General features: G+C 37.7%; 1 protein-coding gene across 1 annotated transcript in view; it reads left to right on the top strand.

The window, feature by feature from the left end:
* Positions 1–12,565, top strand: part of LOC114055526 (contactin-associated protein-like 5) — a 200,759-nt gene that overhangs the window by 66,662 nt on the left and 121,532 nt on the right. The window contains exon 2 of the mRNA XM_027879776.1: positions 5,749–5,859. Within this exon, the coding sequence (XP_027735577.1) occupies positions 5,749–5,859 (111 nt within the window). The remainder of the gene's footprint in view (positions 1–5,748; positions 5,860–12,565) is intronic.

Genomic DNA, 12,565 nt, shown 5'->3' with positions numbered 1-12,565 from the left:
GACTATAATAGTGAAGGTTAATTTCCACAGTAAGTCCAGGTATGTATTTCTTGTATTTTCAAATGAAAATTGCAGCTACAGAAGGCAGGAGAAAAACAGATGAAGTGAAAAAGCATCAGTCGTCACTCCTGAGGACTGTTAGAGGCATGGTACAAAACGCATAGTTTATGTCTTTAAAACAAAGTATGCCATTAAGTGGGTAATGCTAAGAGGAATTTTATCTAGCCTATAAATACCAGTGAATCTTTTCAACTTCAAATCCCAGTACAGACACAATTTACAATTGCAATCAAAATGATGCACACAATTTAACTTCAGTACCATCTGTAACTCTGCTGGTATTTTAATAATGAATAAAATTATATCTTGGCAACAAAAGTCTCACTTAAATAAAATACCTTTAAGTTCCAAGCGGGACCTCTAAGAGCAAGCTACAAGGCCTCTGGTTTACTCTGATATCTCCTTCATGTTTACTATTAAATGGATATATCTGTATTTAAATAGTGTTAACTTATTAGCAAAAGGTCTGTGGGATTCTCTGAAGCCCTCGTTAAACTACCTTTGAAGCTCAGGGATCATAGTTCAGGCAAGGGTTTGCAGAGCTGGTCACAAGCACTCCTGCCCTCACTACACCACTTGTATCTGGTTCAGCAGAGATATGTGAGCAGTGATATGCCAGGCCCTGTGTATTTGAAGAGCACCTACAGAGAGCAGTTATCTTCCCTTAAAAAGCCTTTTATTACCACAGGATGGTGTAGGAGGCATGTCACCTACTGTCTTCTGAATCTGTCTTTTGGTCTCCATTGTAAGACCTAACCACACCAGTCCCTGCGTTATAGTTTTCCCTTCTTTTTCATCTTCTTCAATTTGTATATTTTGCAGAGAGGAGGCAATTTTGGCTCTGTTAATAGCTTGCATGCTATGTTCTGTTCCCCAAACTTCCTTCAACTGCTTTGTTGGGCGATACTTGTCCCATGTTCTTACTCTGGGAACTGCTATCACGGCATTTATAATTAATTCATGATGCTTATGATCACTGCAGCATGGACCTGAGTATTACTGTGGCTTGTCAAATACTTTCCATAGATGCTGATATGAGATTGTTAGTGTAAGTATCAGTATGATAAGTAATTATTTATCATAATGATAGGAGATCTTGACTAAAAATATACTGCCATGTAAAAATAATGGGAACCTCGCCATCAAATATTTTCTGCACATTAGTCTAGGTGAGGGTACAGTACTACTAAAAGCAGTTAAAATCTGTGGGGAATCTGTGAAGCCTGGGGTTTAGTAATCTTTCACTGATTGTGTCCTCTTCATCAAAGCTTTTGTTAAGAAAATGCTAGTGACCTTTCTGAATGGCTTTCATAAGTGGAAATCAATGTGTTTTGTCCCACAGAGTCTTCAAGTGGACCATGGAAATAGGATCAGGACAGGTTTGTTAGTACATCTCAGTTATGGCTGGTAATGAACCTGCCTGTGTTCCATGGATTGATCCTCTTCAAAGGACATGCTGTGTCACTATGATGGGTTTCTGGGGTTTATGATTTTCTAAATAACTTCAGTGTACACTTATCAGAAATCTTCTACATTTATATTGATTGGTGTGCTTGAACGCTGGGTCAGCCTTGAAGAAGATTATAGATCAAATCATGCTATGCCAACCAACACCAAGTTAAAACATGTACTACAAGAACTAGTAAAGTTGGTCTGAAAGTCTGATTTCTGTTCAAACTCAGTTTTGGTAATATGTTATCTATATTTCAGAACACTGCTATTCTTCAGAAGCATTTGAAATCCTGTCTCTCTAGGACTTGTATACATTTTTCTCAGTTATTTTTTTTCATACTTGTCACAGACGTCAAAGGCGTTCACAAAATACAGAGCTTATTCAGATATTTGGGTAAAAAGGCCTGTTCTGAAGTTCTGTTTTGTGTAATAGTAGCTAAAGCTGGTATTATCTGACATATTTTGAAGGAACCTAAGAGTTAGTTATCTCACTTGGATGTTTTTGAACTGATAAAATTTGTATTTGTGGTTTTGTCCAAAACAATTTCTCTTAAATTAAAATACATGGGGAAAGAGGGAGAAAATATTTCCTTGTTTTTATTTGGAAGGCAATTAAAACTACAAGAAAGGAATCAAAACCAATCAATAAAACAACTTCATAATAGATTGATGAATTTATTCTTTGGTTTTTTGTTAATTTATCATTATTTTCTAAAAATCATTAGTGCATAAATTCAGAAAAACCAAGCTGATAAAGGTAAATATTTTTCTTTATTTCTGAAGCAAGATTGCTTATGCAAGTTCTAGTAATACACAACACTGTAAATGCTTTCCATAAATGTTTTTTATTCAGAAGTCAACATGTTCAAGGTCAGCAACTTTTCTCAAATGCAAGTCAACATCTTTATTATTGTGTTATTTGCATGCAGGCTTATAGGTACAATTAGACCTTTTTCATTATTTCTTTGCTAATTATCTTGTCAGAAAGGAAACACAGGAGAGAAAACTGGCTAGTAAATGCTCTTTTGTCAGCATTCGGATGTTTTAAATTCTGTAGTGTAGAACTTTTCATTATTAAAACTAATGTTTTTAACAGACTCAAATAAGCAAAATTCCTGATCCAACAGGCAAACTTCCAAAGCAAAAAGAAGTATAGGTTAGGAACTATAAATAATTAATAATGGCTTTTTTCTCTCACAAGAAGTGGGGGAGACAAAGTCTCTTGAAATGTATGTGTTGGGATTATATGGTGGGAATTAGGATACATTGGCTTTGGTTTTGGTTTTATGGTTTGGTTATGGTTTTTTGATCTTCTATGATCTTGCATAAGCACAAAATGTTTCGTCTCTTTCTTGTCTGCACTCATCACAAAAGGTAACATGGTAATAACAACCTTTCTGGGAGAGTTTTCTGATCTTGAGAGGTATGTGTTGGGTGGCTTGTTTGTTTTTCAGTACTGCCTTCTCATGGAAGCAGGGCCAATGGGATGATCCTCACTGTGTGCACATTCCACCTTTTTGAACTCTGTACCTTATTTCACCTAAGTTTTGCAAAAAAATATCAATCTCAAATCTATACAGTTGCACACGTATGGTCTCCAACAAGAGTTGCATCAGAGCTGTTCTGTGTATGATCTGGATTGTTGTGCATGTACAAGGTGACTGAAGCATCCCAAGCATTTGACTGTTCTGTGCTTTGAAATTGCGTTTGGCATGTAAAAACTGTGCCATTTCCTGCACTGTTGGTCTGTGCATGTAGAGCTGTCGGTGCAACCTCTGGTGTTGCAATGTTAGTTTTGACTGAGGGGAGGGCAGAAGACTGATCTTGCATCTTGTCAGAGTATCCATTCAAAAATAAACTTCACTTGGAGGAAATTCCTGCATGCACAGAGTCAATCAATCGTTGCTCTCTTATCTATTGGAAGTTGGATGGCATTAGTCCTGGTGCTCTCAGAACTATCATCAAATTTTTAATACTGTCCTAAGTGCTGAAGCCTTAAATTTACACGTTTATATAATTAGATATTGTTTGAGGAAATATTTTCTAGATGTAGTGGGGCTGTTTTTCCTTGCCTTTTTCCCTCCCTTTCTTTTGTAGGGGAATACAAAATAGGGATCCTAGAATTTATTGTGAAAATGATGTTGTAGTGCTATAGCAGCAAAGATCCAGGTATGTGTGTATGGGGACAGAAACAAAGGATGTGGAAATGTAGGTAAAGCATCTGGTAGTTGGAACTAATTGTCACTTTTCAGGCTAGAGCCTCCGGAGATCCCCGGGAAAACCTTAAATGCGTTGCTCTGAAATAGTTTACTCTTGCTGTGATGCTGAGACACTCAGTGTCCCATAGGCATCCAATCCTACCTCTGGGGAACAGTGAGAACCCAGAGATTGTCACTGAGACTCTTGCCGTGGGCAGCTGGGGAGTACAGGCTGATGTGCTGAGTTCTCTCGTGGTCCAGAACTAACCACAGAGAACTGAAGGGACCCAGCAATCTAAACACTATTTAAACTGAAATCTCTGCATTCAGTTATTTCCACCTTCACGTTTTAAGTGTTGCTGAATAATCATGCAGGTCTGTCACTAAGACTTTGAGCCTTCTTTTGAGAGGTTCCAGCCATGTCTGTTGGATTTTAAAGAACACGGAAGTTTGGGTGAATTCAGTGCCCTGATGTACCGACCATTTGAGATTTTTGCTTGAGTCTCTGTTCAGATTGCAAGTGCCAATGAATTTAAGACCCTTATTTTAATTTACAGGTTGGGGTTTTTTTGAAGTCCAGATAGAACAGTTATGGTCTGATCTCGTGGTGTACCAGGACACCAGACCTCCCCAGAACTTTCTGTATTGCAGTCAGAAGTTCTCTTTGTGATTCAAAGGGTACAAGTGATAGAGAATCTGCTCAGTCCCGTGGTAACTTGTTTTGTTGGCTAATTATCCTCATGGCTACAACAGCAGTGGAATAGTTTTCCCTAATTTGTGTAACTTGCAGATCTCGTTAGGCCTTTTTGCTCTTGGTAATCAAGGAGATGGAAAAGGTTCTGTACAGAAGTTTGCTTTTTGATATCCATCATTCAATACACTGATATGCATTATATTGATTACACTGATTTTCTTTCATATAGAGCTGGATTTTGATTACAAAAATATCTGTTCTGTTTTAAAGAGTCATTGTAAAAAATATAAGAAATATTTTAGTATGATCTGGCTTATTATGGAAAAAGTATCACCCAGTTTAAGAAATTCTAAATTTGTTGTCATAACCATAAAGAAAGTTTTACATTTATTCTTGGTCTTTTATAGCCCTGAAGTATCATGAATAGATTATTTCTCTTCCCTTTCCTCCATCCCCTGCTTTCCCAATCTTTGAAAAATTGCATATTTACAATCTGAGTGCAAGAACACTGTGGTGGCCTGAGATCCTGCTGACCTGTAGGATTTTTCCAGTAATTAGATCCATGTTTACTCTATGGGAGATTCAATTAAAAATGAGAGGGGTTTATTATTATTATTCCCTTCTGAAACCCCACATTATGTTCTGGAGTGTGTATGTGACAGCATTGTAATGAGCAAACTTACTCTACTTAATTCCATCTTTATTCAAATATTATGGGATCAAAAATTCAACTTGAGTATTAGCCTAGCCCATCTGTCCTCATGTTGATGTGAAAGAAAGAGGGGAAAGACATAGGAGCTACTCATGTGAGTGAAAAAGACTAATTTGGTTGTGCATCTGTGTGTGTGTTTGGGGAAGAAATGAAGGAAATGTTCAGGTTTTGTGATCGTAGTGCAGCATGTGACTCTTGTGAAGCACAGGACATGCTTTCACATGTTACAAAAGGCCAGGTGGTATGCCCCTTTGTGTCACTTCTACACAGAAATATGAAGCTCTAACTCCTACATTACATACCTGTTCTGTGGAAAAATTTTACTGAACACACCACCCCGGTTGTCCTCTAAAGTCTGCCAGGGCATTACTGCACTTTTCCAGTGGCTTTTGCAATAAGTCATTACTCTCTAACTGCAGCATAGTTTATGAAATTTCATTCACTGAAGTTACTGTCCCACCAGACTGTCATTCTGGGGGGTAATTTTCAGTTCCATGAGTGAAATCAAGCACAAGTATGCTCCAGTCTCTGTCTACCAAGCAGAAGCAAACACCACTTGGAGATAACACAAGCTGACGTATGTGTTGCTCATATAATGACCTCTGTGTTTTGTTTTTTTGCCTTTTTTTTAGATAATTGTGATGATGCACTGGTATCTCCCTTACCTTCAACAGCCCTTACCAGTTCCTCTGAGCTCTTCAGTACCCACAGTCCCAGCTTTGCAAAGCTCAACAGGCGAGATGGTAAGGTTGCACTATGAAATGCCTAAACTATTCTTTTTAAGCACATTTACAAAGAGTTACTTTTTCTGTTGTTTGTATGCAGTGCATTAAGAGACAAATTGAACAGAGCCATTAATTTATGCTTCTGACAGTGAGCTATGTAGGAGCAATTTCTTCCTTTATTATAGAAAGCTTCTATTAAATTGGAAACTCTCTACTTCTCTTGAAGAAAAATCCTTAAGGAAGCTCAGATAATCTCTCTTCTTTTGATGAGTTTCCGTAATTTTAAGAGCCTGAAGGTCGTTAATTTAGAGGTCCCGTTCTAAAATGTAGGTGTTAAAGATAGTAGTGACTAGATACAAAGTTCCAGTCGAATTCAATGGTTATACAATGGTAGAAACAGTGAATATGATAAAAACTTTGCAGACAAGGCCCAGATAATGAGCTCACGCACAAGGAGGAACTATTAAGATGAAACTTGGTACCAGAAAAGAGAAGTTGGCAGTATCTAGGGCATCGTTTGACATCCCACTGCAAATTTGGGTTATTAACTCCCATTTTATTCCCAAGTTTGAGCCTCTAAAGGTGGAAAGCCCTGTATTATCAGATTTTGAATGATTTTAAATTTAATAATCACTAAAAATTGTACTCCTAGAAAAAAAGATTTTAATTGAAAATAAATGAGAATTTCCCTTCTTAAACATCTCTGAAGTGTCTATTTTAATCAAACACCATTTGATAAATCTGTAGAAAGACAGTAAAGGGCTCTCTCTTATGTGCTTATCAGTAATGGAAAGGAGTTGCTAGTTCATTAGAGAAGTGTTAGATGGGAGTTATTATATCATATATATACTCTTGAACCAAAGTTTTTCAACAAGTAAAAAGTCATATGATAGTTGCTCAACAGAAAAAAGTTGTAAACACTGAGAAAGATGTTTGAGTTTTCCCTGCCTTTGTCTCCAAAGTGATGGTGAACAGATATGCTTATGAGATTGTGCAAATGGCTCTAAAGGCTAATTTTTTCTGCAGAAATGAGGGAGATTCAAAGTCAATATTATTGCAAGTCAGGCTCTGATTGTACTGTATTTTAAAGTGATATTAATTATATCTAAAATTATGACAAACATTTCAGTTTAAAGTCAGAAATTGAAACAGATTGTATTTAACTGCAATACAGTAGTTTTGTCATGTAGGGAGGGGTAAGGTGTAGTTTTTTAGAGATTTGGTATTGCATGCTGTCCTTTAGCACTAATCATGAGAATAGGAAGACAGAGTATTGAAACCGAGTCCTAAGTGGATTGTTTCAGCAACATTTATTTCATGTTTTGGAGGCATACATTGTAATTGAGGAGCTGAAGCCAACTCAGAGACCTAGAAGTTTAATTCTACTTTGCTTAATTCTTTTGTTGCACGGACTTTTGTAGGAATGTGCAGATGCAGTGGCAGCAGATTTCACACGGGTACTTGTTGTGGTTTAACCCCCAACAATAATGAAATCCCGCATAGCCACTCACTCCAGTGTGGCCATACCCACAGCCACAGTCCTTTCAGAACTAAACTTGCTCCTGGCTCACCCACTGCTGCAGTGTCTGCAGGGTGTACCTGCTCTGTCAGGGGCTTGGGCACGGCCACGTGCTTTGATACACTTCAGCATGACCTCATGCATGGCCATGGATGCTTCAAGATGTATTTTCTCTAGTGTGGACTTATCCTGGGGCCACAATCCCTTCCAAAGATGCACCAGATGTGTTCAGATGTAACAAAAGCCACAGGCACTTTGAGATAGACCTGCTCTGGCATGGGCTAATTCACAGCCACAGACACTTTGGGGTGTCCTTTTGCCACGTGGACTCATTCACAGGTCACAGCCCCTTCAAATGGAGTTCACACTGGAGTTCAGTAGAGTAGCACAGGAGCAGCAGCAATGCCCTGGCCGTTTGCCAGCCCAGGCACATGGCCATTGCTGTTATCAAAATGTTCCCAGGCACAGCAGAGTTGGATGATAAGCAGTACAGCAAGCAGCGAAAGCAGAAAGTAGCTACTAATGAGCACTAGAGTCTAATAAACAGTAAAGGAAGCAAGCCCCATGGCAAACACAGAAGCCTGCTGATTAATAGCTCAACAGCAGTAACAGCTATAAATTCCATCTAGCACATTCCAATCAAATCTGTAATTACCTCAAATCCTTTGAGACCCACGTTGGGCACGTGTCATGGCTCAACCCCAGAAACTCAGCCCGACACAGTCACTCACTCACTACCCCCTGGTGGGATGGGGAAAAGAATCAGAAGAGTAAAAGTTACAAAAGTTGTGCATTGAGATAAAGACATTTTAATAAGTAAGGCAAAAGCCTTATGCACAAGCAAAACAAAACAAGGAATTAATTTACCACTTACCATGGGCAGGCAGGTGTTCAGCCACTTCCAGGACAGCTGAGCTCCATTACATGACTTAGGAAGACAAAATACCATCACTCAGAACATCCCCTCCTTCCTCCTTTTTCCCTCAACTTCATATGCTGAGCATGAAGCCACACAGGAAGGGATATTCCTATGGTCAGTTGGGATCAGATATCCCAGGTGTGTCCACTCACAACTTCTTCTGCCCCCCCAGCATCCTCACTGGTGAGGTGGGGTAAGGAGTAAAAAAGGCCTTGTCCTTTGTGTAAGTGAAGCAGTAACAAAATAAAACTGAGCAATAACAAAAATATCCCTGTACAATCAAAACTATTTCCAGCACAATCCCAAGGCATAGCCCCATACCAGCTACATGAAGAAAACTAAGTCCACTTGTGCTCAAACCAGTACAGTTTTCCATCTTGGGTTGGAGGAGCAAGCAGTACTAGATGGTGGCTGAAGAAACTTTCTTTGACCCTCACTTGAATGCAAACAGTAGATATCTTTACAAGAAATAATATTCACTAGCAAGGACTGGGCTATGACTTTCTGATAGTGTTTTGATGAGTTGGTTTTGCTTTGTAATTGATAAGACAGTTCTGCAAGGAACAATGCCTCCAGGTAGAAAGCCAGATCAATATATTTGTTAATGTAAATATGAATGCAACAGGTGGAGATGAATTTCAAAAACACAACCCAGATCTTCATCAATAGAACATTCTGATTCATCAAGTTAATTCAGTACAAGACAACAGTAACTAAAAGGCTGTTGTTTAAAAAAGGCCTGTGGTAGTGAAATGTGCTGTTCAAAAAAAACACACACACACAAACAACCCATGAGTAAACCTTTGTGTGAACAACTGAAAGTGCTCAATAAAAATGCTGATAAATCTGTACTTGTAATAGTAAAGCAGCTAATATAATTCTGATAAATGTGATTCGGAGTTATGAAATATATTGCTTATCCATGAGAGGGATTTATCAGCCTTTTTGCTTACAGTAAATAAATAATAAAAAAATAGTAAGAAAATTGCTATAATAGCACTGTATCACCCAAAGTTCTTATTAGCTCTTAGCCTGAATAGTCAGTATACTCAATTATGTATGAGAATATAAAACATATATAATGTCAAAAAGAATTTGTTTTATGGCCACGAAGTGTTTGATCTGGGCATTAAAGTAAAATTCTGCAGCAGGGAAGCACTTAGTTGCAGCAGGAAGTTTAGGAGTTTTTAGTGCAATTTAAAGCCAGTTGAGCTGTTTGCAAGGCACTGTAGGGTGGAAATAATAATTCCCTTTGTGTTGTATTAATGAACTGCAAATAAGCATGGGCATCCTGAGCAGCCCTGGGGAACAGCAAGAAGCATTGACTGTGTAACACTGGGCTTAAATGCAATTTTTGAAACAACTAAGGCAAAATGTACAAATAGCCTGAAAAAAAAATAAAAGTATTTGATCATATTTCTTGGAATCATATGGGTCTCCAGCTGACAAACCATCAGATCTTTGCTCTACTCATACTTCTAGCATTATGATTTGTTACCATGGAGAATATGAGCAATATATCAGATTCCTGTGGTACTGTTTCTTCACCGGAGCATTTTCTCCATATCATGTTGAATGTCTCCTTTGAAATGATCCATAGAAAATATGAAATGTGTGAACTGTGAGGAATGTAGTACAATGTGCAGAATCCCATCAATGCCAGTGGGAGTCTGATGGGCAGAAGAAGAAATTCTATGTCTCTCAGACATGTTGCAAAATGCCAAACATGGACTTTATTTAGCATCTTGTCATTAGTACTTTCCAGATTACCCCAAAAAAATGTTTAGATCTGGGGGGCATAACCAAGGCCAAATTTTATCTGGTTTGTATATATGCCACACTTACTAAAAGCTGAATGGTCCTCTTCAATTTTCTTGGGCCCAACTGCAGTAAAAGGGTGTCAGGGCTATGCTTGTATCTGTTCAAAGGGGTTGATGTCCTGTAAATAGTGTCTTCAATAGCCCATGTTTTTGCCTATTAGAACTTTCTTGTCCTTTGGCTTGGGTCTGCTTGCAACCCCAGGACAAGCATCACTAGTGGGTAGAGAAGCAAATGTAAGTAGTTGCTGTTCTTTGGATGTGCTTTTTTGCTACTTACTAGAAAAAGTATGGGATGGGGTAGTTATACACTATAAGGAATGATCTGCATAAAAGAAATGTGAAGACACAGATTGTAGCAGTATCCAGTATCCCTTGTGCCACCTGCTCTGTGTAACAGAGCAAATATGGAGGAAAAAAAACCACATTTATTGATTTTTTGCACTCACAGCTGTATTTGGTGAGGATTTGGGATAACCACAAAAGCAAGCAGAAGCTACATGTTTGCTTTATTAGCAGAAGTGAGAGAGACCCAGTGGGAAAAGCTTTAGTTCTGCCCTCAGTCATGCAGCCAATGCAGCTTTGTTGTTGCAGGGATTTTAGCTGCCATTCTTACAACAGTAGAATTACTGTCCATCTGTGGAAACGGTACTGATGGAAGGCTTGGGAGAGGAAAATACAGTGGGCTTTTTTTCCTCCATTGGAAAAGATATATGAAGCAGCTGCTGTTCTGTAAAGACACGTCCTATAACTGATACCCCTCCTGCAAGACCAGCTCTGGAGAGGTGATGCTACAAGCAGGTGTCAGTGCTGTGTCATGCAGTGCTTACATCTAAAGAGTTACATTTCCAGCAGACAAATATGCTCATGTAAAGAGATATGCAGTTCAGAGAAACCATGTAATCTGTGATTTTAGAGCTCAAGCTCACCACTGATCTCCCAAATTTCCATTCAGTGTGTATCATTCGTTTGACTTCGAAATTATAAGCCTGAGGTGCTGTGCTCAAACTGGAAAATAGCAGTGCATAGTAAAGCCAAACGCTTTTGTGGAAAACATATCACATTCCTGCCACTTCTTGCAGCAAAAGGGACAGAGCATAAAGTACACAGAGTAGCTATTTAGTTATGATATTTGATATCATATTGGAAAGCACCTGTGCTAATAAGATTGGCTTAAGAATTTGTGTATAAACACAAACAGAGAAAACAAAGTTTTTTATTTTTTTTAAAATGGAAAACTCATCAAATAAGTTATTTGTTAATAAGTGTTTTTCTCAATCCAGTTGTTACTGTTGATATTATAGAAAGAAAAGAAAGGAAAGATGAAAATGTCCAGATTTCTTTTAATATTTATGAAAACATCTAGGATAGGCTCTTTGGAGTCTTGAAGGGAACAACTTTGTTATCACAACTTCTCAACCAAATTTTTATATCAGATTAGTTCCTGGAATAAAACTGTAATAAAAGCAGCAACTATTATTTTCAGAGTCTGTTTCAGATACTGAATATTACAAACCAAAGGAATTTTGCCTTTTGATTCTATGTACATTATTCACACTTCGGTGTAGGAGAAATCTGCAGTTGTTACCTTTGAATACAGTTACAAAGTTTGTGTCTTAAAGGCAGAAAGAAGTGTTCTTTATATGAAAAAAAAAAAAGGTGGTTGGAGAAGAAACATTGTTAGGACTTTTAAAATGAAGTACTATAGTCTTACATAAACTATATCTAGGTTAGACTTAAAAGAACTATGAAGTAGACAAAAATACTGAGTGATGAAGTTCCTAATTTTCTCAGTAGGTCTTTTATGGCATGCTCATAGGACAGAGTATTCTATTTAAGGCAGGTAAAATAATCATAATGATGACAACTTCTATTGTGATTGAAAAGGGTAAGATAAATCACGGCACTAACAAACAGTATGCACTGGTTTAGTTGCAAAACTATTTTCCTTGGAGAGTTGTTGTAGAGGAATGAAAACTGAGTCATCCGGGGGAGCAGAAATGATACTCAGTTCAAGCTGTGGAATAGATAGGCTTCTGTTTCAGGAATTAGGATAAATCCTAAATTAATGTATTGTAAAGAATGAAAATTCTAAAATTTATTCTTAGACAAAGAACTTTCAGTTGTGAGTAGGAAAGTACAATGCAATCTAGGAGGAGAAAGATATTTTTAAAGTACAAAGTTATTGAAATTGATTTCTTTGTTATAAACCACATTTATTAATATTTCAACTCTCTTCACTTCAATGAACTCTTCAAGGAGCAACTTTGAGACAGATCAGTTAATAAGATTAAAATATTAAGATAAATCCGGATATTTAGGAACAAAGTTTAGAGATGAATTTTGTTTGGAATGCTTATTTGCAATCATTCCTGCAGTTTATATGAGGAATTGTTAATCCTTTACTCCCAACTCTGTATTTCCCCCTTTCCTTCCCAATGTGACTGTGTTCACTGTAGTCACATGCTT

This window comes from Empidonax traillii, unplaced genomic scaffold (assembly GCF_003031625.1).
Source record: "Empidonax traillii isolate 1590-97213 ecotype Southwest subspecies unplaced genomic scaffold, ASM303162v1 scaffold57:size2250009, whole genome shotgun sequence".
NCBI lineage: Eukaryota > Metazoa > Chordata > Aves > Passeriformes > Tyrannidae > Empidonax > Empidonax traillii.
The sequence above is the reverse complement of the archived record's forward strand: the minus strand, read 5'-3'. Positions and strand labels throughout refer to the sequence as shown.